Source organism: Molothrus aeneus, chromosome 32 (assembly GCF_037042795.1).
Source record: "Molothrus aeneus isolate 106 chromosome 32, BPBGC_Maene_1.0, whole genome shotgun sequence".
In the NCBI taxonomy this organism is placed as follows: domain Eukaryota; kingdom Metazoa; phylum Chordata; class Aves; order Passeriformes; family Icteridae; genus Molothrus; species Molothrus aeneus.
The window spans coordinates 1,932,067-1,959,925 of NC_089677.1; the positions used below are offsets into that span (position 1 = coordinate 1,932,067).

At 41.3% G+C, this 27,859-nt stretch overlaps 1 protein-coding gene across 3 annotated transcripts in view; it reads right to left on the reverse strand.

The window, feature by feature from the left end:
- Nucleotides 1-14,470: 14,470 nt before the first annotated feature.
- MPPED1 (metallophosphoesterase domain containing 1) overlaps nucleotides 14,471-27,859 on the reverse strand; it is a 64,613-nt gene continuing 51,224 nt past the window's right edge. For all 3 annotated transcript variants that reach the window (XM_066568422.1, XM_066568423.1, XM_066568421.1), the window contains exons 5-7: nucleotides 26,923-27,038; nucleotides 22,208-22,321; nucleotides 14,471-18,732 (exon numbers count right to left, since the gene is read on the reverse strand). In XM_066568422.1, coding sequence (XP_066424519.1) covers nucleotides 18,614-18,732; nucleotides 22,208-22,321; nucleotides 26,923-27,038 — 349 coding nt within the window. In that variant the 3' untranslated portion in view covers nucleotides 14,471-18,613. The remainder of the gene's footprint in view (nucleotides 18,733-22,207; nucleotides 22,322-26,922; nucleotides 27,039-27,859) is intronic.

The window sequence follows — 27,859 nt, forward strand, 5'->3', positions numbered from 1 at the left end:
CAGAAGGGAAGTCACCCAATATTTTAGAATACTTTGATAGAACTTCAAAAATATCCTATAATTATTTTCTCTGGGCATTTGTACAGTAGGATGTGACCAAATGCAGAAAACTCTAGATAAAGACAGTGACTGATTTATAATTTCAAACTAATAAATTAACTGAGTACAGGTTTTTTGTATCTATTCATAAGAAAACTCAAAATAGTTTTAAATTCTGACAGTGGTCCTGTATTGTGGATTAAATCTACACAGTGAGGGAATTAATTTTGCATAATCCATTTATCAAAAAAGAAAAAGACAACAATTAACATTGTCAAAATAATGTTTCCTAAGACGTTTCCAAAAGCAATTCATTTAAGGAAATTATTTTTAACCTTTCTGCATTTTATTACTGGCATACTCTTAACTTCACTAAAAAGGTTTACAAGACATACTATTGAATTTTCTCATTTGCTATTTTGCAATTGTATTACTTCTAATACATTTGCCTTCATTATTCAAAAAAAAGGGATCCTATTTCTTAATGCATCTTTTTCCCCTGCTTGCAGTGCCATATGTGTATTCTTAAGTACATGTTTATATGGACCAAGCACTGAAATCTGGGCAGATGCCAGCTGTGTGTGGATACCACATCTTTCTCCATGCTGCAAATGAGTGGTTTGGCTGCTTTAGGACATCATCAAAAGTATTGGCAAAAGCATATGAACCATATGAATTTGTGGAAATGTGACTTTACAAAACTTGGTGGCAAGGTCCACTCTATTACTTGCTGTACAGATTAAAACAGGAAGATCAAATTAGAAAAAAATTTGGAATGAATTACAAGGAAGCTGGGAATGAAAGAGAGTGTCAGGGTACCAAGGATATGGATGCAAAGATAAGGGTACAAAAGGGTTTAGCAGTATTTAATGACTTCAACATTTTCAAAGCAATTCAGTAGGATTCACAAGAATAATAACAGTGCCTGAGCTATGGATTTGAGGCAGAAACATTCATACCAGAATCAGTTCACACGCATGCGCAGATAAAACCTGTGTGTGCATAGGCACCTACCCAGAGTTCCCCTTGGGATCTGTGAAATACTCCCATCAAACCCCCTGGAGTTTCCCAAAGGGAAGGGTTGCACCTCAAGGCCTGAGGAGGTGTGGGCTTGGGGATATTGTTGTCAGTAATAATCCTTTGTGCATCACAAGCTTGAGGATTTGGAGCCCCACCAAGGGTCCCACTCAGAGGGAGTTGCTGGCACAGCCACTGCAATCCAGGAGAGCTCAGAGGGCCTCACTCAGGACTGAATGCTGTTTATAGGGTCCCCAGTGATGATTTTGGTCACCACTAAGTTTTCATCCTGGCAGTAACCCAAGCTGGTAACTACTGCCCTTCTGCCCAAAGTGCAGCATCAATTGTAACATTTCATTCAGGCTAAAATTCCCAGAGGGGCTGTTTCACTCAGGACATGATTCAGGTAAGAAAAAAAAAAAGTTTATCCTTTGTTTCCCACTTTGGCTGGGCAGCTGATGGTCCAACCTCTGCCAGGCAGGAGCTCCTGGTACAATCAGTGAATGCCTCATGGCTCCATTGGTTTCCTCAAGGCATCATTCACCAGTTTGGTCAAGGCTTATCAGGATCTTCTGAGATGACAGAGCAGGCCCAAGGATGGGGAAGGGAGGGGAACAGATTAGGGATGTACCCACCACAGTCCATTACAGTCCATTGAATATATAAATATATAAATATATATATATAGGTAGATATAGATATAGATATAGATATAGATATAGATATAGATATAGATATATATGTATATAATTTTTTTTTACACAATAAACAGTAAATTGAATTGCAGACAAAAAACTCTGTTTAGATTACCAGTTCTAGAAAGAAATCCTCTTTGAATACCTTGTGAGGTATTTAGATCTTGGCAAGGGAAAGAAAAGATAATTGTTTGACCATTGAACTCTTGTGATAATTAAAGGCTAGCATGAGCATCAGAGCCTGCTTCCTGGGATTATATCAACAATTAAACACCCACTCTGAAGAATTTCTAGATAAATATTTTACTGTCTAGTTCCTAAATCAGTTTTCATCAGAGCACCAAAGGACCCTTGTCAGCTGTGCTGATTTAGTATCTCTCTTTCTCCCAAGTAAAACACAAAGAGAAGTCAACAGATATTATGGGGAGAAAAAATGGAGCAAGTTGTAGGTGTACAAGCACACATAAAAATATGTATTTATATCTCAAGGAAAGTCTTAGGAATGGGGAAGGGTAGAGGAATGTAATCTTGTTTTTCTTATTATTTCTAGTGAATGTATGAACCATTGCATGAATCTGAAAGATTCTCAGTGCAGAACATTTTAACACATAGAGGTTTATTTTCTGGGAGAATGCTTGTTTGCATTTGGAATTTTTCAGGAAATACTGCAAAGGTTTTAGATAAAAAAGCTTTGGGGATGCCTAAGGTTGGGTGCTTTATATTCTTCCTCTTTTAGCTTATAAGATTTGTGTAATTAGTACTCTACTACAAAATAAATACATTTGGAATTGGATGAATTTGGAAAATAAGTATTAAAAAATGCTTGCTAGACTTTTTCCCAAAATTGATGCCTATCTGTATGTCCCTGAAATTGCTGCTTAGATAAGTGATTACCAGAGGAAACTGAAACTGCCATTATTTAGGGGACGTTCTCCCACAATAGATCATTACAAAAAATTCCATTAGTTCCATTAATAAAAAATGGTTTCTGTTATTACTCCATGCAGTTCATATAGTGAATTTATCATTCATATTAATTAAACAGTGAATTGCTACTTTGATACCCAAGATTAACACAAATACCGCACGAATTATTTTCACAATAGTGCATATAACCAAGGAGAAAAAATTAACTACTCAAGATTACTGGGTATAATTGCTTGGGTGTGCCTTTTCTTTGTTTTACTTTTGTTTTCCCCAAATCTCCTGTACTTCCTGTTTGATAACTGCTTTTAATTTTGTATCAAATACAGTAAGATTTCCATCCCTGCACTGGTTTCTGGCATGGAATGCAGCTACTTGGAGAGATGCAGGAGTTTTGTCCCTGGCTCTGTAGTTTTCAAGCTTCCACCATCTTCAGGAAAGGCAATGCAGCGAGGGGATGGATGGCTCTGAGCTTCCACATACTCTGCCAGAGGATTTTTCATTAGTTCGACTGGCAGGAGTATCAAATCCAACAACTCCAAAGGGATTAAAGAACAATCTTTTTGCTGTAAAAACAAATCAAATCACGCTGGGTTCTCTTACTGAGTTCTTAAAGGCAGGGATCTCACTTACCAACTGTTTATACAACCTCGAAGAAATAAACCCCAACAAAACCCCAACAAGATGAATTTCAGTTGCCAGCATTTTGAGAAGACCAAGGCAATTTTTTATATTAAAATTGCAAACTGCTGGATGGATAAGCTCTGAAATAGGAGTTGGGGATTTTTTTGGCAGCTGCTCCTGTTTTCCAAGGGTCAGCCATGCAGCCAGGAGGAGCTGGAAAGAGCCCCTGTGCTTCCACCCCGAGATTCATGTGAGCCATCTTCTACATGGACAACTGGCATGGGCTCTGCAAGGCTAAAATTAGAGTGTGCTTCAGGAAAAATAATCAAACTTCCTCCAAATGCAGTCATTTGTTTGATTAAGACATTACTATGTGACGTGCTTGTATCTTTGTGCAATTACTTGTGCAATTACTGTTTTTATCAGAATGATGTGCAGCAGGTCATGAGCAGTAAGGGATGCTCCAAACATGGGAAAATGAAAATCAGATTAAAAAAAAAGATCCATTTTCTAAAAAATAATTTCCTTCTGTTTTTGAGTTTTTCTAAGCTAAAGGCTGTCATGCAGTGGAAAGAGCATTATTATGCTGTGAAAAGAGTCATAAAGAGAATTTTGTATTATATCAATACTTAAAATATGCAAATATGATATCTTCACAACGCCCCAAAATTATGCTTGGCATGAATTCTTAGCAACAATACAAATATCATCATCTTCAAATAAGCAGGTATAACATGCTGCTCAAATAGCTGTAAAAACAACCTCATCACAGCTCTGGGAGCATCCAGATTTCATCTTTGATGTAGGTAGATTTTAAGCAGGAAAGGGAAGAAAGTTGTCTTAAGCGTCAGGGTGTATTGGGATGAGCCTTAATGGGATGAGCAACTACATATTTAACGTGGCAAGGAGACCTGCTGATGTGCATTTACAGAGCTGTTGTCAGTGTAAAAACAGAATTTTAGTGCTGTGCAGGCAGAGCCATGGGGGCTGAGTTCTGTGGCACAGCCTCCTTCCCTCCCAAATCTCCATTGAAACAAGGTGGCTCAGCTCAGGTTTATCCAGTGCCTCAGGTTAGCTGGAGTCTGTCTTGGTCACTACACCTAAATTGGTGATTTTAAATAAAAAAGGACAGGAGGAAAATATTAAAATGAGTTCTTACACAGATGTTTCATTGTGGGGTAGATACCCTTTTTCAGCTCCTTTAAGTGTAAGTAATTTCACAGGACTTGATCCTGACCTCCTTAAATTAGCAACCACTCCTCTGGCTTTGGTAGATTTATGCCAGCATTTGAGATCAGGATCAGATCTCAGCATTTCAATTTCTTTTCTATTTTTTTTTCCTTCAGGGTAAAAAAAAAAAAAAAAAAACAAAAAAACAAAAAAAAAACAAAAAAAAACAAAAAAACAAAAAAACAAAACAAACTAGCTCTTTCTGCTCACTCCAGAGCAAGAGTGGCAGGAGGGTTTTGCCTAAGGAAAAATGCATCTTTCTTGGTACACTGTACAGAATTCCCATCTTGTGCATTAGAATAGATGTTGAAACAGTTCTAATTAACATTTTTAATTTGCATTTTAATTGCCTGCCAGGGTGTGAAATGACACGCCTAGGTAAAGGAGCATTTTCCTTAGTTGCAGGGGTGTGCACAGGCCCGGTGAGGCTGGAGCACCCTGGCCACTGGTCATTTTGCAGCCTCTCCCACAGCTAAGGCAGGGCCTGATCCAAATCACAATCATTTGAGTTGAAAGGATTCACATGGATGTTTTTTTGCTTATTTATTGTTAATGAATGGGACTCCCATAATTATTTTCTGTCTGAAGATACACATGAAACCTTGATTTTAAAATTGCCTGTTGCAAAGATTCAGTGCAATCATTCAAAAGTTGTTTTGGTGGCTAATTACTCTCTTTGTAAAGAAAGTACCATATCCATACATAGGAATACATACATTTTTAAGATGGTGTCCTTATTTCAGATATGAATTTGCCTCTGTGACTTCCAGCTGGTGCACCCTGCAGTTACATAAAGGTCACAGCAAAATCAACTGAAACCTCTTCTGGTTTCAGCAAGACAGAGTCAACTTCCAAGATTTTCACCTCTTAGAACAAATTTTCTGGCCCTTTCCCCACTTCCACAGGCTTTGCTGGAGTCAATTACAGCTCCTCAAATTCATGTTGAAGTCAGGCATGTCTGAACTGGGCATTTTCAAATCTCAGCCATAGGGATACCAAAGGCAGAGGACATGCAGCCTCCCTCTGCCAGCTTTGCCCAGTCAACTGCTGCATTTGCTCTTCTGTGCACACTTTATGCCAGCTAGACAAACATCCAAGGCCTTCTTTTTTGGAGCTCTTCTCCCCAAGGCAAGTTTCTCCATATCCTTGTGATGAGGGACTCAGGTTTATCCATGTCCATGCTGAAATATAGAACTGATTTGCTGTACCTCATTTTCTAAAACACTCTGGACCAGAGTGTCTTCATGAGACATCCCATTCAGTATTTCCTGCAGTCCAACACTTGGTTCATTTTGAAAGTTTCAGTGACACCTTTTGGGGTAGGGGAGGCAGGTCTCCTGATCAAGATGCAGCATGTAATTCATATCAGGGCACAATACCTGGATGACCCTGCAAAAAATATAGCCTCTTCATGACGAGTCTTTATTTAATTACATCCTTTGGTTGGTTTTAATTCATTTATTGTGTGCCATGTTGAAATTATATCATTCCTCTTTCTTCCTCAAAATACCAGACAGAGGTGCCAAGTCATGTGCTTTACAGAAGTCTATTACCAAGTCTATTACCTTAACACTAATTCATTTGTCATCCAAACTTGTAATCTCATAAAAAGATATCAAATTAGTTTGAGAAGATCCATCTACCTTAAACCCACCTTGATTAGCATTTAATTTTATTAGTCTCTTTTAATTCTTTATTGCTAAAGCTTTGCACAATCAATCCCATCACTGCTTTTTTTCCTGGGGATCAAAGTCTGGGTAATGCTCTCTTGCTTTGGCCATTCTCTCTCCCTTTTAAAAATATTGGCACAATTTCAGACTTCTCTGGACTGCTGAGACTTCTCTCATGTCCTAATGTGTCTGAACATTCATTCATTATTAGCAGCTTAAAAAACCTACCTTCTCAGATACAAGTCTGAATCAAGAAATTTGGCAATTGCCATTTAACATGCTCTTTCAGGACTGCTAGGCTTAGAAGTAACTGTGTACAATGTCTCACCAGCACCACAGGCCATTTTGTCTGCAATGGCAAAGATATCTTAAAAGTCCATCATTTTAAAAATACCTCCCATTTCCATTTGATTTTGTATTCTTATTATTACTGGTTTCAGCCATTGATAGCTTCTTCATGTGTTTGTTTTACTTGTTCCTTTTTAACACAAATTCCTCCCTTCATATATCTTTTTTCTGAGTCTGCTTTTATTTACCCTCCCAACCAGGGTGAAGTTTTTTTGAAATTCATCTGAGTCTCTCTTTATTCTGGGACTGCTCTTTGGCAAACTTGCTTAAAAAGTTTGCGAATACAATCTCTATTTTCCAGCTTAAATGTTTTTCCTCCTCACTGGTGTGTTAACATTTGGCTTTATGAAATTTCTCTTTTGAAAGACTAAGAGTTTATCTGACGTGGTTTATATCCTTATTTTATGTTCACACAGTGGATGTGACCAAAGTTGTGCTGCTGATACCTCAAGCTGCTTCAGCACTCTCATTCTGTGAACGAGTTCTCCTTGTCCGCCAAGATGAGACATGATGTAGATGTCCCTGCTGGAAGTAGCCTTTCTGTCAGAAAATTGCCATCTGGGGAATTCAGAAATTCTGGCGGACTGAAATTTCCACTTTTTACCATTCAGAACAAGCCACCTCACAATGACAAGTGTAGGGTATGCTGCAAACAATATTGATACGTGGTTGAGTAGTAGTTTTCCTCTATAGGGATAAAAGATCAATTTAATTTCCTTTTATGACAGGGTAACCCACCTGTTGATCAAGGGAAGCTGACTGATGTCACTTTTTCGGACCTCGACAAAGCTTTCAGTACTGCCTCTCCCAGGATCCTTCTGGACAAATTTTCCAGCCCACAGCTGGATAAACACATCCTGTGATGGGTGAGCAGCTGGCTCAGGGGTCAGGCACACAGGGTGACAGTGCCTGGAGTGACACCAGGCTGGCCGCAGCCACTGGTGGGGTCCCACAGAGCTCCATCCTCAGCCCTGTGCTCTTAAACATCCTCATTAATGATTTGAATGAATATTAAGTAATTTTGCCAATGACACCAAACTGGGAGGAGTTGTTGACTCCCTCGAGGGCAGAGAGGCCCTGCAGAGAGCCCTGGACAAATGACAGGGCTGGCCAGGCAGTTCCCACTCTGTGAGGTTCCAAGGGGATTCTGCCCCTGGGATGGGGCACCCCTGGCTGTATGGACAGACTGGGAATGAGAGGCTGCAGAGCAGCTGCAGGAAGGGACCTGGGGGTTCCAGGCTGTGGCCAGCTGGACATGGGCCAGCAGTGGCCTGGTGCCAGGAGGGACAGCCCTGTCCTGGTGCATGGCCAGCCAGGCCACGGAGGGCATTGTCTCGCTCTGCTCTGGGCTGGGGCAGCCTCACCTCCAGTCCTGGAGGCAGTTTTGGGTGCCACAACATAAAAATTATAAAAAGCATGTTAAGCTTTTAGAGAGTGTCCAAAGGAGACCACAAGGATGGGGAAGGGTCTGGAGGGCAGTCTTTAGAGGAGTGGCTGAGGGCACTTGGTCTGTTCAGCTGGAGAAGGAGACTGAGGGGAAACTCCTTGCAGTCTGCAGCTTCCTCACAAGTGAGAAGCAGGGGATCAGGAGCTGATCTCTTCTTACTGGTGACAAGTGGCAGGACCTGAGGGAATGACATGAGGCGGTGTCAGGGGAGGATTAGGAAATTATGGATATTAACTGGATATTAGGAAAGGTTCTTCTGGACTGGATATTAGGAAAAGGTTCTTCCCCAGAGGGTGGCTGGGCACTAGAACAGGCTCCCCAGGACAGCGGTCACAAAACCAAATCTGCTAGAGTTGAAGAAACATCTGGACAACACTCTCACACACATGGTGGGATTCTTGGGGTTGTCTTTGTCCTGTGCAGGGCCAGGAGTTGGACTTTGATGATGCTTGCAAGTCCCTTCCAACCCAGGATATTCTATGATTCAATTGAATGTAATGTGTGAAGTGTGTATCACCTGGAGGGACACCACAAGCTTTGCTTCATAGGTGTAGTGGATAATATTGAATAAATATTCCAGTTGACTAACTTCATAGTTGCCAGCATCAACATTTTATAGTGTAAACCATTTTCATTTCCCTTTTGCCCAGCTGATCTTTTCTAAAGAGATTATAAACAACTTAATCAACATTCCTGTCATGTGTCATCCTATTAGGTTTCATTAATATCAGCTAGTTCTAATGCATGGTTCTAAACAGGCAATTTCTATTCCTTGCATTTATTACCTGGGCTTTTAATCTTGATACATAATCAATTTAGGAATTTCTGCACAGCGTAGTCTGTCTCTATTATGTGTTGCCAACACCAAGAGTTTGAACAGTCTTAGGGTTTGGTGGTGCCTTCTTTTCAGACATTTCTGTTATTTGAAACCTCCCCTTGCATCTCCACACAGCCCTGTCTTCTGCAGAAGTGGAGCTCTTCCAAGCCATGCAGTTTTTCTGTTGCCCTAAAAAGCAAAAATTATTTAATTTATACCTCCCAGTTAAGCAGCATTTTTACTGTCAGGTCCTTGCATCTTCTGATTTCCTTCATTTTCCTACAAGCAGACATCCCTCTCCCTCAGTCCCATTCTGAGTGTAAATTTTATACAATTAGATCATGAATCAGTGCAGCAATGTCTTCTGTTTTCAGGAGGTATTGTCCTTTGTGCTGTGGTTCCACTGCCAGCTCACCATTTTGGTGCCAGCCTGTCCTTTGTAGGATATTTTCCCTCCTCTTCTCCAAGCAACAGGAGCTGATCTTCCTCCCTGGTTTTGTCTTTCCCTGCTTCTTCCAGGTATCCCATGAGGGGATGCTCTCTGCCTTCCACTGTCCCAGTACACAAAATTCCTCAGACTTGGGGAAATAGTAAGAAGGCTGTGCACTCTATTTACTTATCAGTCATCAATTGAACAACTTCTGAAGCAAAACCCTTCCCCAGTGAATGGATCTTTTTGCTTGCCATAGCTCCAGTTCCTGCATTTGAAGTCTCATATCCCAGCCAAACTTTTCCTACAGAAAGGAAGCTGATCTCAAGCAGCCCAGGAAAGTGAAGGTCCAGCACAGGGGGCGTCGCTCTTGGCTTCTTCTCAGCTCAGCCAGAAAAGAGCAGGGTGCAAAGGTGAACATGGCTTCTCTTGAAAATGTCTTGAAAAGTTTCATAAACCTTAGGGTGAAGTCATATAAAGATGCCTTTGACTCATTTGGATGCTCATTTTGCTGCTCAGTGCTCATTCTTCTGCTGAATTGAGAGGGACCAAGACCAGCACCTGCTTCTTCAGAGTGGGTTTTCTTTTTGCTCTCCTGAAACAACCAAAGCAAATCAAACTATTGCACTGAAGAGAAGCAGAAAGGGAACTGGCAGACCCCAGGGTTTTGCTGTGGCTCTCTATGTACATTAAGATTTGAAGTGGCTGGGGCAGCCAGATGGATGTGGTGGCTGCCTGGCATTGGCCACCACCCTGGATATTACCTTGAAGGATGCCACTGTGTAGCCACATGGCTGGGGAGCAGGGCAGGTGGCTTCCCTTGGGGAGGGCAGTGCTTGAGCTTTCCATTCCACAGGCAGAGCATTTTACACCATGAGGGGGGTCCAACACCAGCACGGATGCCCAGAGGGGTGATGAGCTCTGCACCTTTGCAGATCCTCAAAGCTCAGTTGGAGCAGCCCTGAGCAGCTGCCACTGCTTAAAGCAAGAGGTTAGACTGGATACTTCCAGAGGTGCTCTCACCTGAGCAACTTGGACAAAAGACTTGGGTCATTTAGCTCTCCAGATTCAGTGGACCCTGGGCTTCTGACAAGGCCACCCCCACTGGTATCAGCACCCTCATTTAGTGGGAACAGCTTTGCAGTTCCCTGAAGTCATGTACACAGGAAAGGAAAAGCCTCTGAAATCATCAAGGAGTCAGGAGAAGTAACTGCCTCTTACAACTACCCGGACCTTTTAGAGAATAAAAAGTCATTATTTTGTCTTTATTAAAAAATAATAATAATAATTAAAAAAAACCAACACATACCACCTTCCTATTTCAACTCTACATGTGGGCTGTAAGTTCCTGATGATTTTTAGACCAACATCACAAATGCAGAACATAACCACTGTTAATAATGCCAAGCAGAGACTACTGAGACAAGGCTGTTCTTTAAAGTAGGTTCTCCTTTTTCACTCAGAGACAGAAACAAAGCCAATAGGGAGCACGAAACATCACCGTCAATTCAAGTAATTTGCTTTCATACATTTTGTTGCTTTCCATCTCCCAGCTTTGAGTTCCTTTGAGTTCCTTTTGTTGTTTCTAATAGATAACACCAGCTTCAAAGTTTTGACAAACTGTTCTTTTTCTGCCAGACTTGTCCTTTTTTCCTTTATTCCTTTAGCAAATATTGATTTTTTAATTTTTTTTTTTTTTTTTTTTTTTTTTTTTTTTTTTTTTTTTTTTTTTTTTTTGCAAGTTAAAAGGGGCTGCTTTAACAAAGCACATCCAGGATCCAGGAGAGACAGGTGTCTTGCACTGTGGCATCCTGAGTTCATGTAGAGATGGAAGGACCCTGTCCTGACCAGCAAATGCAGCTGCACCCTTTTCCACTCCACCCACACAGCCTTGTGGATGGCAGAGAAAGTCCTACTATTCTGATTAAAATCTGGGCATTAAAAGATCTTGTACCTTTATTTTAAAGGATGGCATAAGCTTGGTAGCAGTTGGATTAAAAGCAGTTAAGAAATTCCCTACTTTTAATGCAGAAGAGGGCACAAAATTTTGGAGTTTGTTGCAGTGTTTGTGAGTGCCTGGTGGCTCCAGCTGTTGAGCAACCAGCTCAGTGTTGACTCCAGTGCTAACACACTGACGCAGAGCTGCAGGCAGCTGATGAAGTGTCTTCATCATTGTTTGCTGAGTGCCTTGTCTATATTTTCATGATTTATTACTTCCCTGACTTTCTTAGGTGTTAGAAAGAACAATGAATCAATCCTAGCGTTTTCAGAGTGGGGACTGCTAATTGCATGAGCTCTGTTTACCACTCGAGAGCTGCAGTTTTGACAAGTCTCTTGACCCCATGTTAATACACATGATTAATTATTGTTAAGGGTGTCTGCAGAAACGAACAGGATAGGTAACTCTTCAGAGGTTTTCTTCCTTTCTGAACAAGCAATAAACATAATTATGTTTACACTACTGGAACAGGTGGGGAAAGAAGGTGCTTTTGAAGGCATGGGGGTAAACCATTGTTGCTCAGAGATGGACATCCAGAGAGCACAGGCTGAAGTGATGGGGAAGCAGGTTGGAAGCAGTTCCTTCTCATGACACCTTGGTGGCTCCACGGCAGCTTTCCCTTTCCTGCGTATGTCACTACAGAGGATCTATGTCACTGCAAGCAATGGCACAGGTGCTGCATCCCCTGGTGTGTGAATGAGGGGTGGGAAGCACCACGGGCAGGCTACAAGGTTATTGGGGTGCCAAAGGTTTGTATCATTTCACAACTGATGGAACAAGCTCTGATGCTGTGGACCCCATTGGGCCATTTTCTCTGGAGGCTTGCCCTGCCCTGCCATGCTTTACCTTGCTGTCCTGCTCTGCCTTTGCTCTGTCTGGCATTGGTATTCATTCCCCCAGGACAGGGCTCTTCTTCCTAGTGGAGGGAACCTACCCCATATGCAGCTACTGACTCACCTGGAGAGGCTTGAGGTGATGGTGGGAGTTGTCCCCAGGCTCCTCTCAAGCAGAAGGACCTGTCTCCTTTTCCTACACCACTCCTGGCTTGTCGCAGGTCTTTGGAGCTAAAACTGCTGGGGAAGGTTTTATCTGTGGGCTCAAAAACAAGGCCAGGATGGGTTGACCCTCACCCTTGGGGAGCCCCAAAGAGATATCCAGAGTGGGAGTGTCCATGGCAAGATGCTTCTTAGGGAGCCCCAATGTGAGTGCTGTGAAATGGCAGGGACCACTAGGAGTGACCAGCTGAGAAGCACAGGAGCTGGTGACAAAGGCAACATAATCAGCAGCTGACACAGTGAAGCAGCATTTTAAAATACCACATAACAGACGTAACCAGAATGGCTGTGCCATGCAACAGCCTTAGTAAAGAGTAGAAAGAAACATAAATACAGGTTTAATTGCCTGTATTGAACTGCTTTATCCTGCATAATTTTATTATTTCTAGAAAATTTGGCCCAGGTCATCATGGTGGGAGGTAAAGCTGCCAGGAGACCCTGAAATTTGCCACTGTGGGTTACTACAGGGCACAGAGGACGTATCTCTGTCTGCACAAAGGCCTCCTCTGCATGCCGGAGGTGCAGGGCTGTGCAGGACCTGACCTTGCTGCTTCCTGTCCCTTGCATTTCAGCACAGCAGCAGTACCACCAGGCTGAAAGAGAAATCCTGCAGGGACAAGCCTCTCTCTGAAGTTCACAGCACACAACACCGTGGTCATCTGGCTCTGTGCCCGGCAGAGGTACAGGAGTCCCCTAGTCCCCTTCGTCAGCTTCAGCCCCACACCCCCACAGGCAGTGTCCCCACCAGGACACATGCAGACATTCCCTTGTGGACGAGGGGGCACTCATTGAGAGAGGGCATCTCAGCACCCTTTGAGACCCCTTCTCAACCTTCCAGTGGCCTCTGTGGAGAGTTTTGTACCACCAATCTTGATATCTTTAGTATTCCAAATTTGCACTTGTCAGTGAGCTGTGCCAGCCCTAGCCCTCCCAGCCAGGCTCTAACTGCAGTGGGGAAGGGGCACGTGGGGCTTCACTGGTAGGAGGGTGCTTTAACATCACCTTTGATTCTCCCCAACCTTTCCTGGGTGATGGACAGCTCATGTGGTTGGACAAAGCTTTTCCCTTACTCTGATGTTGAAGCTTCATTCTACCATAAGCCACTGCAACATGTTTATAGCAACCAGCATTTTCCCATCTGGCCCTGCTCAAGTTGCTCACCCCATTCAGAACACAGAGACACTGACAGGATAAATGTAATGAGAGTTCTGGAAACAGCAACCTGTCTGTGTCGTTGTTTCCCATGGCTGTCTCCCTGTTCCCGAGGCCATGCAGAGGCAAGACCAGAGCTCTGAGGGAGAGAATGGGCTCTTCTCCCACAGCAGGGAGCATTTGTCCACTAACCAGGCCCACGTGGCCCTGGGTGAGAGCAAAGAGCACAAGGGCATGGTGTGCACACACCTAGTGGTAAGGTTAATTGCTCTGCTCAGCTTTAGTCCATGGTGCTCTGGAGAGGGAATACACTTCACTGGGCGGGGGGGAAACAATGCCAACTGATTTGTGCAGAAAAGCCTGTTCCTTTAATCTCTTTGAAAGCTTTTGTACATCAAAGTCCTGGCCAGAAGAGCTATTGCTGATATAATTGGTGTAGACAATTGTGAAGGTTTTGATAAAGACCTTTGTGGAAGAGTTATTCATGAGGGGCATAGAAGGGTCATGGTTTGGGCAGCAGCTAAGAAACAAAAACCTCAAAAGCAGGATGAAGGCTACACAAATGTCACACAATTCCTTATCCCAGCCAGGGATGATGAGGATTGCCAGGGGCACACCAAAGCCAGAGGAACAGGCCAGAGTGGGGGAAGAAGATCCCCACCACAGACACAGCCTGGGCAAGGCTCCCTGAGAGGAAGGAGTGATAGTTGTGCTAAGTCCAAATCAGTTCTCACCTTTTGAAGAGAAAACCGAGCTAGGGCCATGGGCAGGTCACCACAGTGGTCCATTAGGGGTTACAAATACGTGCTATTATCCCAAAAACTCCTAAAAAAAATGAAGATATTGGAAAAAACTCAGGAGAGAAAGTAGCAGAGAACTGTGTCTAAATGGTCAGATAGGAAGGAAGAGGAGGTCCTCTTCTGGCACTGCTGCCTCTCACCAACTCCCAAATGACACATCAAAAAGAGAGGAGGGGAGCATTTCCAAAATGGGAAAGTAAGGAAGTTAGGTATAGAGGCTAGCTAGAATTGAAATTATTTTAATTTCTAGATGAAGTGAGTAAAAAGCAACATAATGGCCAATATACAAAATAACAAATGGCACAAAAGAGGTGCATATAAGTACTCCTATTTTCACTTTGCACATAAAAAGAGAACAAAGGGACAGTCAATAAACCCAAGCAGCAGCACATGTACAAGGATTAGCAAAATACTGTTGTTCTAATGCACTCTGCATAATCATCCAGGGTGCTTCCTGTTCCAAAATATCACTAAAATTGCAGATGCAGAGAGACTTGCAAGAAAGAGACAAGAATGTACCTGAAAGGAAAGACCATTTGCAGTTCTATTTGCTCTGTGTGAGTTACTTGAGCAGAAAGCAATAATATAGCTTTTAAGAGAGAAATTTTCACACAAACAGCAATAAATGGGATGGGGGCAAAGGTCCCCATGGGTAGATTATTCCAAAAATTGCCTTCTAAGGGATGTCTCATTCCTCCATCCTCTGAAGTATTTGCATTGACTGTAGGCAGTAGTCAGTGACTGGAAAAGACAAACCACTTCTTATCTCCTCTGGATCCCTGGTGCAGCAAGACCAGAGCACATTCCCACCTGCTGTGTCCCCAGCATGATCCTGAGACAGGGTTTTTGATCCTTCCTGGAGCACCAAAAGCAGTTGCTTGGGTGGGTGCTGAGTTCCAGCCTGCTCCTTCCTTCTAGTCAAGGAACATTTCACATCCTCAGCCGTATGTGACTGAGAGAGGTAAAAATAATCTTGTCATCTTTTTTTTTTCATTGACATGCAGTGATATCTCCCCTATTCATTGCTGAAATGAACCAGAATTAATCTCAGCCAACAATTCTGCCTGGTGACGGGACTGCACATATTAGTGATACACATCAGCACACCTTCCTTCAGGAGCACTGCTACCTGGATAAATATCAGTGAAGGTCAGCAAAGGGGAGGTGGGGCAGGAAATTACTTGAGAGGTCATCCCACATTTAAATAGAGCTGACAACTGCACAGGCAAATTTGTGGAAATCTTCCTTTTCATGGCCTCCCTTATCTGAGGTAGATCAGAAACTCAGGTCTTTCTTTGCCCACAAAATTAAAATAAACATACTCAGCTGGCCTTAATCTCCCGCTCTGTGATGATGTGTCCTGACACCCAACTCAGAGCAGGAACTTTCCTTCCCCCAGCTGCTGCCCACTCCCAAAGGATGGCATCCCAGTTCCTGACCTCTCCAGAGCTCTGCTGCAGCACTCCCACAGTAGCTTTTCCCTGCCTCCCAGGCACACCTGGCACACTCTCCCACCAAAATACATCCACTACAGACGGTGGTTGCTGTTTTCCCTTCTCTGCAACACAAACCTCAAGCTTGTTTCCCTCTGCAGGAGATGTGGTGGCTGGAAGCTCAGGGACAGTGCAGGCCCCTCCATAACAACTTTAATGTCCCACAGCCTGGCTCCTACTCCCGGAGAAGATGGCAGTCATTCCAACATGGAGCTGATCACATGAGCTGCACATTAAGAGACTTTATTTTTTGTTTTGTGTTGTTTTTTTTTAAGCCTTTATTTGTCTAACATGCTTGACCAAAAATTACAACACTCAAGTTATGTCAAAATGATTAAATAATCTTTAAGCTTTCATACCCCAAGTACTTTAAATGATATTTTGAAGTAACAGTTGCTTTCATATCCTTTCCACATAAAAATACACAGTATTTGGAAGATACCTTAGGAAAAATTATTTTTAAGAGAATATTTTATGGTTGACATAGAAATTTTGCTGAGGCTAATAAAAGGACCTCTTCCCTTCACTTCAACATTTAAGTGCTGTGAGCGAATGTAAACATTTCAGACTTTAACATACAGCCAATTTCCTGCCACATTTGTTGCAAACCACTTGAATTGTGACTAGATAAGCCACTTTTATTCTAACTACATGCTATTGTTCATCTTCCCAATGATGACAGGAGTTCATATTCAACTATGAATTTCAGTTCTTACTGATTTAGGAGCTGATCCTGAAATTTCTACACAAGTAGCTCTGACAAAACTGACCCCATCTGACTTAATGGCAGACTGCTCATGCACTTGTGAACCACTCCCCCAAAAACCAGTTGCAGGTGTCACCTATTGTTTTGGGTTTCATTTTCAGGAAAAAAAAAAAGCAGCACATTAGTTTAGACACATGGTCACCCCAACAGATTACAAAAATGACAGACCTGTGACTTGTCATGTTTTCGGGGGGGTCTAGTGGCTTCTTGTGGGTCCACAGCATGAGTCAGTTACTGGGCCTGAACATCTCGGCTCCAGGCAGCACCTGGAAGAGCTGCTGCACATGGGAAGCCAGTGAAAAGCAGAGTTTGTGCCCACCTAGCTGAGAGTCGAGGCTCACATGGCCTGGTTTTGCAACACAGGTATTTTAAATTGTTTATTTGTATAATGTACATGCAGCTGCTACATTAAACACATTTACGTCCATGTAACACACACAATTCTACAATGCATGTGTGCAGATGTGGGCTATGCACAGATCTGCAACCAGCTCTGAGCTGGCAGTGCTGTGGTGTGCCCAATGTGTGTGAACAAGATTAATGCCTAGATGCTGTCAGCCCCAAATTCAGGATGCCCACATTCAGAATACAGCAGTTAAATTATCTCCATCAAGTCAAAAGGACATATTTGTTAGTTCAAGACAGAAATCCATTTCTTGCAGGACATGTCTGAAGCCCTGGGGTTTTTTTGGTAGCTTTCTAATCAATTCCTAAACTTCTGCCTAGGACAGGACTGAAATCCTGGCAGCTTCAATACCTCTGCTAGCACTACAGAAGAGCTGCACGGGCAGTACCATAACTGTGGACCATTCCCAACCAGCTCCTGCCACATTCCCTGCTTTGTCTGGTGCCAAAAGCAACACAACAGATGGGTTTCTACTGGGTTTGTGCTGAGCCTCTCTGAGCAGTGTCCACAAGTGGGCAAACAGCAGTACCAGGTCTCCTGAGGTGACCTCTGCTCTGCACACTTTGGTGTGTGCCTGTCACTCACAGCCACCCAAAAGGGAGTGCTTGAACCACACCTTGGGCTGATACCTTCCCCTTGACATCCATGTTTCCCAAGGACAAAATTATCACAATGACATTTAACCACTCCTGACCAAGGCCAAATTCAAACCAGTAATCTCATCATTGGCTGCATGTCCCATTAGCAGTTTTTAAACCAATGGTCCCAGTAGGTATTATTTAAAATACCATTACTAATCATTGGGTGGGCTCTTTACAGGTCCTTTCTTTTTTCCTTAAGTACAATTACATCTCTCTTTACCATATGAAAACACGGTTATATTTTTTCTTTTTTTTTTTTTTAAGGGAAATGTCATCCTTTTTTTTTTTTTTTCTTTTTAAACAGGCGAGGCCAGGTTACAAATTCCTGAGTTTATACTGCACTTAACACAGTCTCCCTTCTTGAATGTTGAGCTGTTTACAGCATGCTGGCAATATGCACCATTTCTCTTGCCATCTGTAATGCCAGATGTAGTAAAACTTCATTTCAGTACAGTGAATTAGGGCCTGTATTGCATTGGTTTTGAATAGATGCAAAGACTTAGACCTGGAGGACATGGAGAAATAGCTTTCCTCCTGTGACTGGTCATTTGTGCACCATCTTTTATATTTGCCATGTTGATTAAGGGAAAACATCTTTACCATCATTTTTATTTTACCAAGAGCTCACTGAAAAACATCTGAAATGAGGAAATCCTAGTCTAAACACTTACGTTTAAACTGCAAACTTTCTTAAAGAAACACTCCTTTGAAAGACATCATTCTTTTAATAAGTCCAGTATACGGTATGTACAAAAGCCCCTACTAGAGATATATATATATAGATATATATATATATGTATATATATATATATATTTGTGGAATGCATTCACTTTTCTGTGTTCACAAACATTTTAATGGTGAAATGTTAGTCTTTAATCTGGTTCTGGCACCAAAATGTCTTTGTTCCTTGTCCACTTTTGTTACTCCAAATTTATCTGTAAAGAGCTAGCAGGGAAAAAAAGGATTTTGCTTTTTTGTTGAATGGTTCCCTATTGGGATTCTCAGCCAGCAATATAAAGTTGCTTATGTGTTGGGTACAACTTTAAATCCTCATTATAATCATGTGTTCCTTGGAGTAGGTAAGTCAATAACTATAGGTGGATTAAGTGGCTGGTAATTCACAGTGCACACAGATGCATTCACATAGGTGGTAGTTCCATCAGCCATGACACCATAACCTAAAAAGGAAGAAAAATCCTGGTTACTCTCATTATTCCTTATTATATTCTTTCATTTTTAATTACCTTTATCACACAATGATAAGTGCCACATTTTTTATTACTCAGAAGGAATTTAAAAATTATCTTTGTGCAAAACATAAATGTTCTGTGAATCAATACCATCATTGTCCTACAGAATAACTTTTTAATTGTGTAAGAAAAGCAAAATGGGCCTTCAGTAGCTGGTGGCTATTATCTCTGGCAGCCAGCACACTAAACCTCCTTAGAAAGACAGATACTTCTCTCTGCAGAGATTTTTCTCTTAAAACCGTTTTAGTTTTGGAAAGGATGCTTCTGATAGTTTAGGCTTGCAGTCATCAGTGCAGCAAACTTTGGGCAATTTTAATCTTCCCACCTTTTTTTCCTGCCCTGTGTTGAACATCCTTTAAGCAACCAATGAAGAAAAAACATTGCTTGACTGAAGCAAGTACGTGTGCATGTGCATCAGGGCAGGATTTGCCTAGTAGGAACCTCTTCTTGCTTTGTCTTTGAACTTGTTAACCAAACTTGATGGAAAGGCACTAAAATGCCTGCCCAGGCTGAAAAAAGATGGCTTTATTATTGAGTGCATTGTCTAACAGACAAGGTGAATTCACACCCTAAAACACCAGAACATTTCCACAGCAGAACACACACATCTGTGTGTCTCACCAGTGGTGAAAAAGCTTCAGCTACATCTCATGTCTGGCTAGACACCCAAGGCAAACAATTCCAGAGTTAAATATGCAGAAAACCAAACTTTCAGCTCTAATTCCTGTAGTAGTACAGTGAAATGCTGTTTCAGAAAGTGAAGAAGAAGCCCTTTGACAACCTTGGTGTTATGAAAGAGAAGACACTCTCCACTGTCAAAAATCTTTTAATGAATCTCTAAAAAAAAACATAAGCTTGATTATATGAAAGCTAAAGGCCTAATGTTGGAAACTTTCACTGAAATATTATGATCAATATGAAGAACTGCATTTGTCATCAGAAATACATGATTTTGGGGAAATCACCTGGTAGAAAGCATTTGCACTAAGATTCAATCTCACCTTTCATAAATTTAATAGAGAAATGTATTCATTGCTATATACACACTAAGCTCTAGCTATTCAAACCCTAGGTACTGAGGACCCTATGTTTTCTCTGAATGCAATTTTGTGTCTTTCACAGCACTGAAAATTGCATAATTTGCAAACAAAGAAACAGTAGCCAAATTCCTTTCTTTTTGGTTCCTTGAAACACCCTGAATAATGCAGGGCCTCCTGCACCTTCCATGGAAAAACTACACTATAATTAGAGCCCGGGGAGGGAAGAAAACTCTGTCAGGCTCCTGTCACAGGAATTTCTTTAAATCCCTTTCTGTTTGCCATGGAATGACTGTTCTGAGGAAAACACAAAATGCACAGAGAAGAGTCAGCACTGTGGCTGGGACTTTCTGAATCCTTGGCTACATATTTGAAGAGACCAGATACTTTCTTTTGCTGGAAGATTCCTAATGCTGCAGCTTTCACTCCTGTCCCACTGCCAACAGGGTTTCCTTGACCATGACCTCAGTGGAGTACTGGCTATACTGGGAAAACCAGAATTTTAGCCAGAGCCTTTGCCATGCTGCTTGTCCCCTCCATGGGTGCATCAGCGGAAAGCCCATGTGTAGAGGTAGTTTTGGGCAGACATGGTAGTGCAGAGAGGGAATAGGGAAGAAACATCTCTTATAAGCACCTCTTCTCCCCAGATGTTCAGTAAATGACTGCTGCAGATGTAGCTATGCTCACTCCGAGAAAGAACTCATCTGTTCAAATCATGCATTCTCTCTACAAAGTGCAGCTTCGTTTGCACAGGCTGCCTGCAATGGGAATTCTCCTCTGCAGAGATTTAGCAGCCCACTGAAAAACAAGCTCTGCAGTTCCCCATTTGTTTTCTCTAAATTATGATAGTTAACAAGAAGAGTACCTTGTTTCTGTGTTTTGATACCTACTGTGCCAACTACATTAATTCGCTATTCTATGGAGGTGCTACTCTCTTCCCTTGAGAGCCAAAGTTGGACTTGGTTATAGCAGATGTGATTTTGTTTACCTGCCTGAAGCTTCATGGCTTGCTGTTTGTTTATATCCCCTGCAACCCACTTGGCTTATAATTTCTGAAATGACAATGAGTTTGAACTGTATTCACCAGCTCTCTTGGTTGGAATATCAAAGACTGCTCTAGCAGCATTATTTGTTTACTCTGTGATTTAACAGTACTTTGGACACTAACCAGGCATTAACAGGTCACTGGAGATGAGACACAGGAGGAGGATGGACCTAATCCTTGAGCTATAAAATAATGATCTGAACATCTTATCCATTAATTTTACACCACCAGCCACGTCACTACTATGTGCTGTGGTGAAAGCCTCCAGCAGCAAGTCAGAGAGGGATATCTTAGGAAGGGTTCTTCACAAAACCAGAAGTATCTGAATGCCATCTCCTCCAATTTTTCCATCTCTGCACTGCTGAGACCTACAGAGATCCTACAGCAAAGGCTGGAGCAGTCCCAGAAGCAGAAAACTGGCAGCTGTGGAGTACCTTTTCCTGCCAGTAAGTTAACACTGCCAAAGATGGAGCAGTTGATAATACACACGTACACGCCAGTGGTTCACTCCTGCACAGCCCACTACTTCTGCTTGGGGTGGCAGCACTGCTTGAAGCCTTCTGCCTTGCTCTATGAACAGGACAGGCAGCATCTACCTTTCCTTTTGCCTGGAGATGAACTCCTGCTGTCACTGACTTCAGCAGAGCATATCTGTCACCATTTACTTGGCTTGTGCAAAGGGAACTCTTTTTTTTTATTTTTCTCCAGTTAAATATCAAATAGTCAATAGAACCACTTCTTTTGTCTGAGCACAAAATGTTTCCCCTGACAAAGCAACCAAATGCATCCATAAATATCTTGGAACTTCTACACCAGTAGATGATATCAGTGGTGATACCCCTCTTGATTTCAACTTCATATACGCTCGGATGGGGAGAGACAAGTTATTGTACAATCTTGAAGATCAAGCCTTAGAAGCAACACAAAATATTCCTACCCCTTTTACAAGCACAGAAGTTAACACACAGAGGTCTTACATGAATTATTGTGAAGCACAGATTCTACTAAGGAAAAAAAATCCCTCCATCCTAATATTTAGTCACTTTCTGTAACTACTGGACTTGTATTCTCATTTTAAAATTCACAGTACTCATCCCTGTGAAGGAAGCATCAACCTGTTTTATAGATGTAGAAAATGAAAGATAGCTCAAGTACAAGCATTGAAATGTGGATATCAGCCAATTTCACCTCTATATATACAGCTAAATATGTATCTGAATTCAAGCGCTTCAGTTCGGACATTTAAGTTTGAAAATGCTGGTTAAGACTTCTCTGTTTGCTATTTATAAAAACATATATATAAAAAGAAATGTGCTCCGACCTTCATGGATATGTCCAAAAACATGAAGCCTTGGCTGTATTCGTCTCTGGACTGTGTTCAGCAGCTCAACACATCCTACTCGTTGCATTTTCTTAGGAACCCAGTCTAGAAAACCTTCGGAAAAGAAAGGAAAGCTTTAAGAGAAGACAGGTAATCCACAAAGCTGTGCTGTTATACAGCATTTTTGAGATTTCATGTCTCATGGCCTTTTAGAAATAGCCACAGAAGAACTGAAATGGCAAAAACTGTGTCTGCCTTGGTATGCAGAAGAGGAAGGAAAGAAAAATACTGGTGGAAAACCATAAAAGCTCATCTGGATAAAAAGGACTATGATAACTCTTTCCAGTTTTTTTTCAAAGAATAAAAATAATCACTGCAATCAAAGCATTTTTTGCACTGTTAATGGGATAACTCAATGCTTTACCCCTTTTTCTTCCTGAAGAGAATGAGGTATAAAGTGCAGTAAATCCAAAGAGAGCCTCTAAAGAATTTAAAAGAACATTAAACTATTTAAAACCTGTCCTGGGACCTACTTTTTTAGATTGAACACTTGAACCAATGTAATGGAATCTGTGCTGCCAATACTACAACTCTATTGTTATCACATTGAATCCTACAGTAGTGGAGCTCAGGTGAGGAATCCACTACATACCCAAAAAGTGACTTCCTTGAGTTAAACCACTTCATGGCACAGCAAGCTCCACTTCCCTAAACTGATGAATCTCAGATAGGAAGAGAAACTCAGGCCTTTTGCAGAAGATGTATTTCAAGTGCTGCATTTACTTGCACAAAAATTGTGTAAAAATGTATTTCTTATGAAAATAGACAGAAATGTTGCATCAACTCGCCTCTTTGTCTAAAAATACTGCAGGGGGAAGTTTACTGCCAACTGAAGTCCATGTTTCTTTCCAAGTAGTAGTATGAGGATGTTGTATGGGAGTGTTTGCAACAATCAATCTGTTTTCTCTCTATTGTTCAGTCATTTTCATCAGGCTCACATTTGGAAACCTAGAAGATAAAATCTTCCTGGATTTATTTTGTTGTTCTACATTTTCCCTGTGTGCCTGTCATAGCTTTGCATCTCTTGGATTTTCTGCAGTAGTGTGAATATATTGTGCTTTTAGCCAGAGGTACAGAGCCTGGACCTGGTTTTCATACATTTACTTTTGATGTCCACTCAAGCATGGCTAAGCAGCCAGCCAACTGGTTTAAAAGACCAGAAGTGTGGTATTCAAACTCTTGGAAAAGCTCTCAGATTTGCTAGAGCTTCAGGGTAGGTTCTCACATTGAGAAATACCTCTTTAGCTGCCACTGCTTGAAAACTGGGCTCAGTAAACTGTGAGGTTTTACCAAAATGGCAAAAGTTTGCACTTGTTTCATAGCTACTCAGAGAGCTAAGTTCAATTTTCAGAAAAAAAAAAAAACAAGAAACAACCTGGGAGTGGGGCATCCTAAGCGCCAAAAAGAGGAAGTTCTCATCATGGTCAAAGACCTGAAGGTGCTGTTCAGCACCTGGCAGGGAATGTAGAAAAAGAAAGCCCTGCTGAACTACAGCCAGGCTGAGCAATGCTCACTCCTCCTGAATTCACATGTGCCATCAAAGGGAGGTCAAAATTCACCAGAGAAAAACAGCACTTATGATGTCAAAGTGAGGCCAGCAATTCCTCTGCAATAAAGTCATGTTTGGGGTTTTTTTCAGAGTAAACATATTATAGCCATAGGTGTTATTACTCCAGTGATTTGAAACAGTTAATTGTCAAAATGTCTGCAGTGAACATAAAGCTGAAAGTATTTCCACTTCAAAAACTTCACAAACAAAAATCCATAAAATTAACTTCTCCATTAAATTAAGCATTATTTATGTTGAACATGTTTTTGTTTACATGCATTATCACCCTTCTGAAGCCTTCCCATATGTTTGCAGCTTATTATGTACACCTGACTACACAGACTAAGAATAATTGATTACACCTAGCTAACAATTAGAGTTCATCTTAGGGGTTTTTTAATGTTTGGTTACTTGAAACAGGTTTCTGCAGCTGTCAGGAAAGTATAAATCTTTGTCACAGACTATCAAGCAGACAGCTGCAAATGAAGACTTAAGGGTGAAATTAAATTAAAACCAAAGAAAATAAAGTGAAATTTTGGAAGAGAAATAAAAGAATCTTAAATGGAGATCTTTAGGAAACAAAAATACGCAGATACGGAAATGAGCATTAACACTGATCCCATAATCAAAAAATTCTATATTTCATAAGCTATGAAACACATTGCATATCTTTGTTAATAATAATAAACAGTTACTAATAAAACGGTGCAAAATCGCTGTTTTAAGCTTTTTTTTCCCATCCTCTGTGAACCTCCCATCTATTCTGTTTTAGAGTAGTTCTTTGGGATGAAGTAGTGCTTCATTCCAAAGCACTACTCTAAAACAGAAGAGAAAAATTACTTAGATTTTTGTTAAATGGCTAAATGAAAATCAAAGTTCATTAACTCTTAATGGTTCTTCTGCATCTAAATCAGACCATTTCAAATCTATGTAATAATGTATTATTAATTAGTTCAGGAGGATGCACACTGTTGAAGTGAGGGAATCAGAGAGCAGCACAGAAAATGGATGATGGGCAGAATTTAGGCAGCCATGCTGGAGAAAAAAGCCCAGAATTTGCAAGAGGACTGATTGCTTTTTATGTTCATTAGGAACAATACTAGTGAGGTTCTGAGTTCCAAAATCAGAACAACAGGAATCAGCTTTCTTGTTAAAATAATTGGCTGGGAGGTTCAAGGGGGATCCTGTCTCCCAAAGGGTCCGTGGACAGAGCTGCACAATGAGGTGGTTCTGTAAGTTAAGCAGAGTGCTCAGTTCTTTGAAGTGTCATATATCTGTTGCCATGGGTGTCAGGGAGTCCAACAGCTCCTGCCCTCAGGCAGAGGGTTCTGTGCTTGAGCCATCTATTAATGCATCAATAAGAGAGAGACAAAGAAACAGGAACTTCTAAAAAATAAAGGAAATTCTTGGGGGATGATTGAAGATAAAGAATTAAAAGGAAAAAAAACCCCACATACTGAGCCATGGAGATGGGGGGAATTCACATTACTCCATTACAATCACTGGAGATGGGTGGCCCTTCCTCAGAATTACTGCAATTATTAATTTACTTTTCAATTATTAAATTTACTATTAAATTTATTATTAAAGTCTGTCTGTTGAGTGCCAGCTCTGCAGTGCTCTTTAGGGGTCCTCCTCCCTCTGCTGGATGCCTGAGGCTACTGGAGAGGCCTGGTGGCTAAAGCAGCAAGGTGGTTGAATCTCCACTTTCCAGCATTAGATTTCGAGTGAATCTCCAGTCAGCTGAAGTTTGGATTGTTTTACAGCTGGCCAGCTGGCTTTAAAAGGGGTTTTCAAAGTGCTGAAAAAGCTTCTGAAAAAGTTTTAAATATGACTTATAAATAAAACTACATGAAAAACACAGCATTGTGTCTTGGAACCTAGGAGGGATTACCCCCATACCAATGGCTTGGAGCTGATATCTCAGGGCTGAAACACTTAATTTCTGACATCCACTTTTACAATACAGGCTCATATTAAAATCAGTCCATGGCATGGCATGAGACTCCACTTAGGTGAAGAATCAAAACACACACCCCTAACTGTGAGAAACTGCTCACAAAGAACTACCTTCCCCCAGGATTAGTGAGCAGTGGAATGCAAACATGTCTTTCTAAAGAAAACAACACACAAACCCTTTAGATACTTTCTCCTCCAAGCTCTGAAAGAGAAGAAAGGGTGGAAGATGAGGGTTTTAGCTTCAGGAAATTGGTGAATCTAAAGGTTTAAAGAAACCAACTGCCTTCATTTCACACAAAGCACAGTAAGGCTCAGCAGAACACTTGAGTATATGCTTCTTGTTCATGTCCACTTATTAAATTAGTGAGAGTCAAACACAGTCACATTAAATATAGACTGCTGTATGTTAAATGCATTGAAAAAAAGCTTAAAAGCCTTAAGCCTTTACTGAATCTGGACAAGTTTGTGTGGTTGTATTATTTCTGTAGCAAAGGTAATGTCCAAATTTTCTAGGAAAACAAGAAATCTCTTATAGATACATAGCTTTTATATCACCTATATTAAAATAATTGGAAAATGTACATGCAAAACTATTTCTTTTTGACCTCTTCATGTTGCCAATTTATATTACAGATAAGCAATTCAACCATCCTGTCCAAAGAACAGGCAAACAATGGGGAGCATATGGGTTTGTGAGGCAGAAGGTGCACCAAGTCAGCATAATGAGGGAAAAAAGAGATTCTGGGTACTTGTTGGTGGGAGAATGCAGTAGCAAGTCAGGGAGAAAGTGATAAAAAATAAAATCCTAATCCTGCATTTCTCTTCAAACAGGCTCCATGCCTTCAATCTAGTAATTTCACCAGTGGCAGATTAGAGATGTGCATAGGAAAACTAGACCCTGCTTATTTGTAAAGCTCATTGTGGCTTTATGTGTTAACATTTTATTTTTAAAGCCATTATTTAATTCCCTGCCATTGAGCAGAGGTATCATAGGTAATCATGAGCTGAAGTCCTGGTGCTGCTGAAATCAGTATGCATGTCGCTTTTGACTTTTGTAAGTGAGGATTCCACTCCTTTTCTAAGGAGAGCCATCAGTTACCGTATAATCATCTGAAATACACAGCTAAGAGCACTATTATTTTCTTACCGAGAGGTGGTCCATGTGTTATAAGAATATCTATTCCATCTGGAATAAGGTTCCATTTCTCTAATAGTGCTTGGCCTCGTGGAAGATTAAAGCCCCAGCCATAAAACCAAGGTTGCCTGCCAAGAGAGGAGGAGAATGTCTTCAGTGCTACTTCCATGTACTGGTTATCTAATTAAAATACTGAGGTTGACTCTTTGCTACCATGGAATTTGAAGACACAAATAGCATTAATTTTCTTTGTGTGCACAGTAATCCACTCTTTCCATACTAGCAGTGTAGTTTAACTTGTACAGCAAATACGAGCAATCGTCCCCGCTTTCAGTAGGCAGCACAGAGGATATTTCACAGTATTGCTCCAACTACTTACAAGGCCTGGATACCAAGATTTCCATGTGTGGATTATCACGCTGACTCTCACAACATTTAGAAGAACAGCTGTCTCAAATACCTCCACGTGATTTATGTTTCACATTGGCTCCCAGCACATTTGGCCCTTAGCCTATGACCAGCTGGGCAAGGACAGACCCTGGCACCATGACAGATTCTGCTCCAAAGTCAGAGACATCATCTCTGCTGCTTTGTTTCCCTAATTGGATACATCCTATCAGAACAAGAAGAATGCTGCTGCTTCTCTTACACACAAATTTCTTCTGTCCTCTGCTGTGTTGACTTGCTTTTAAGTAAGTCTTTCCATATTCAGGATTCCTTATCAGACAGGCATTTACATTTTTTAAAATGTACTCATGGAGCTGCTCATCATGGAGCAGCGGGATTGTAACACTGCCAGTCAGAATATAATTTATCTGTATCTTGCTACCCCATTGATTAAAAAACTATATTTCACAGCAATTATATCACAGTGTTAAATTATGTCTTGCTGACTAGGCTCTAATTCTAGGTCATAAAATTGAGGGGTTAGTTTTAGGTTGGAAGTTTT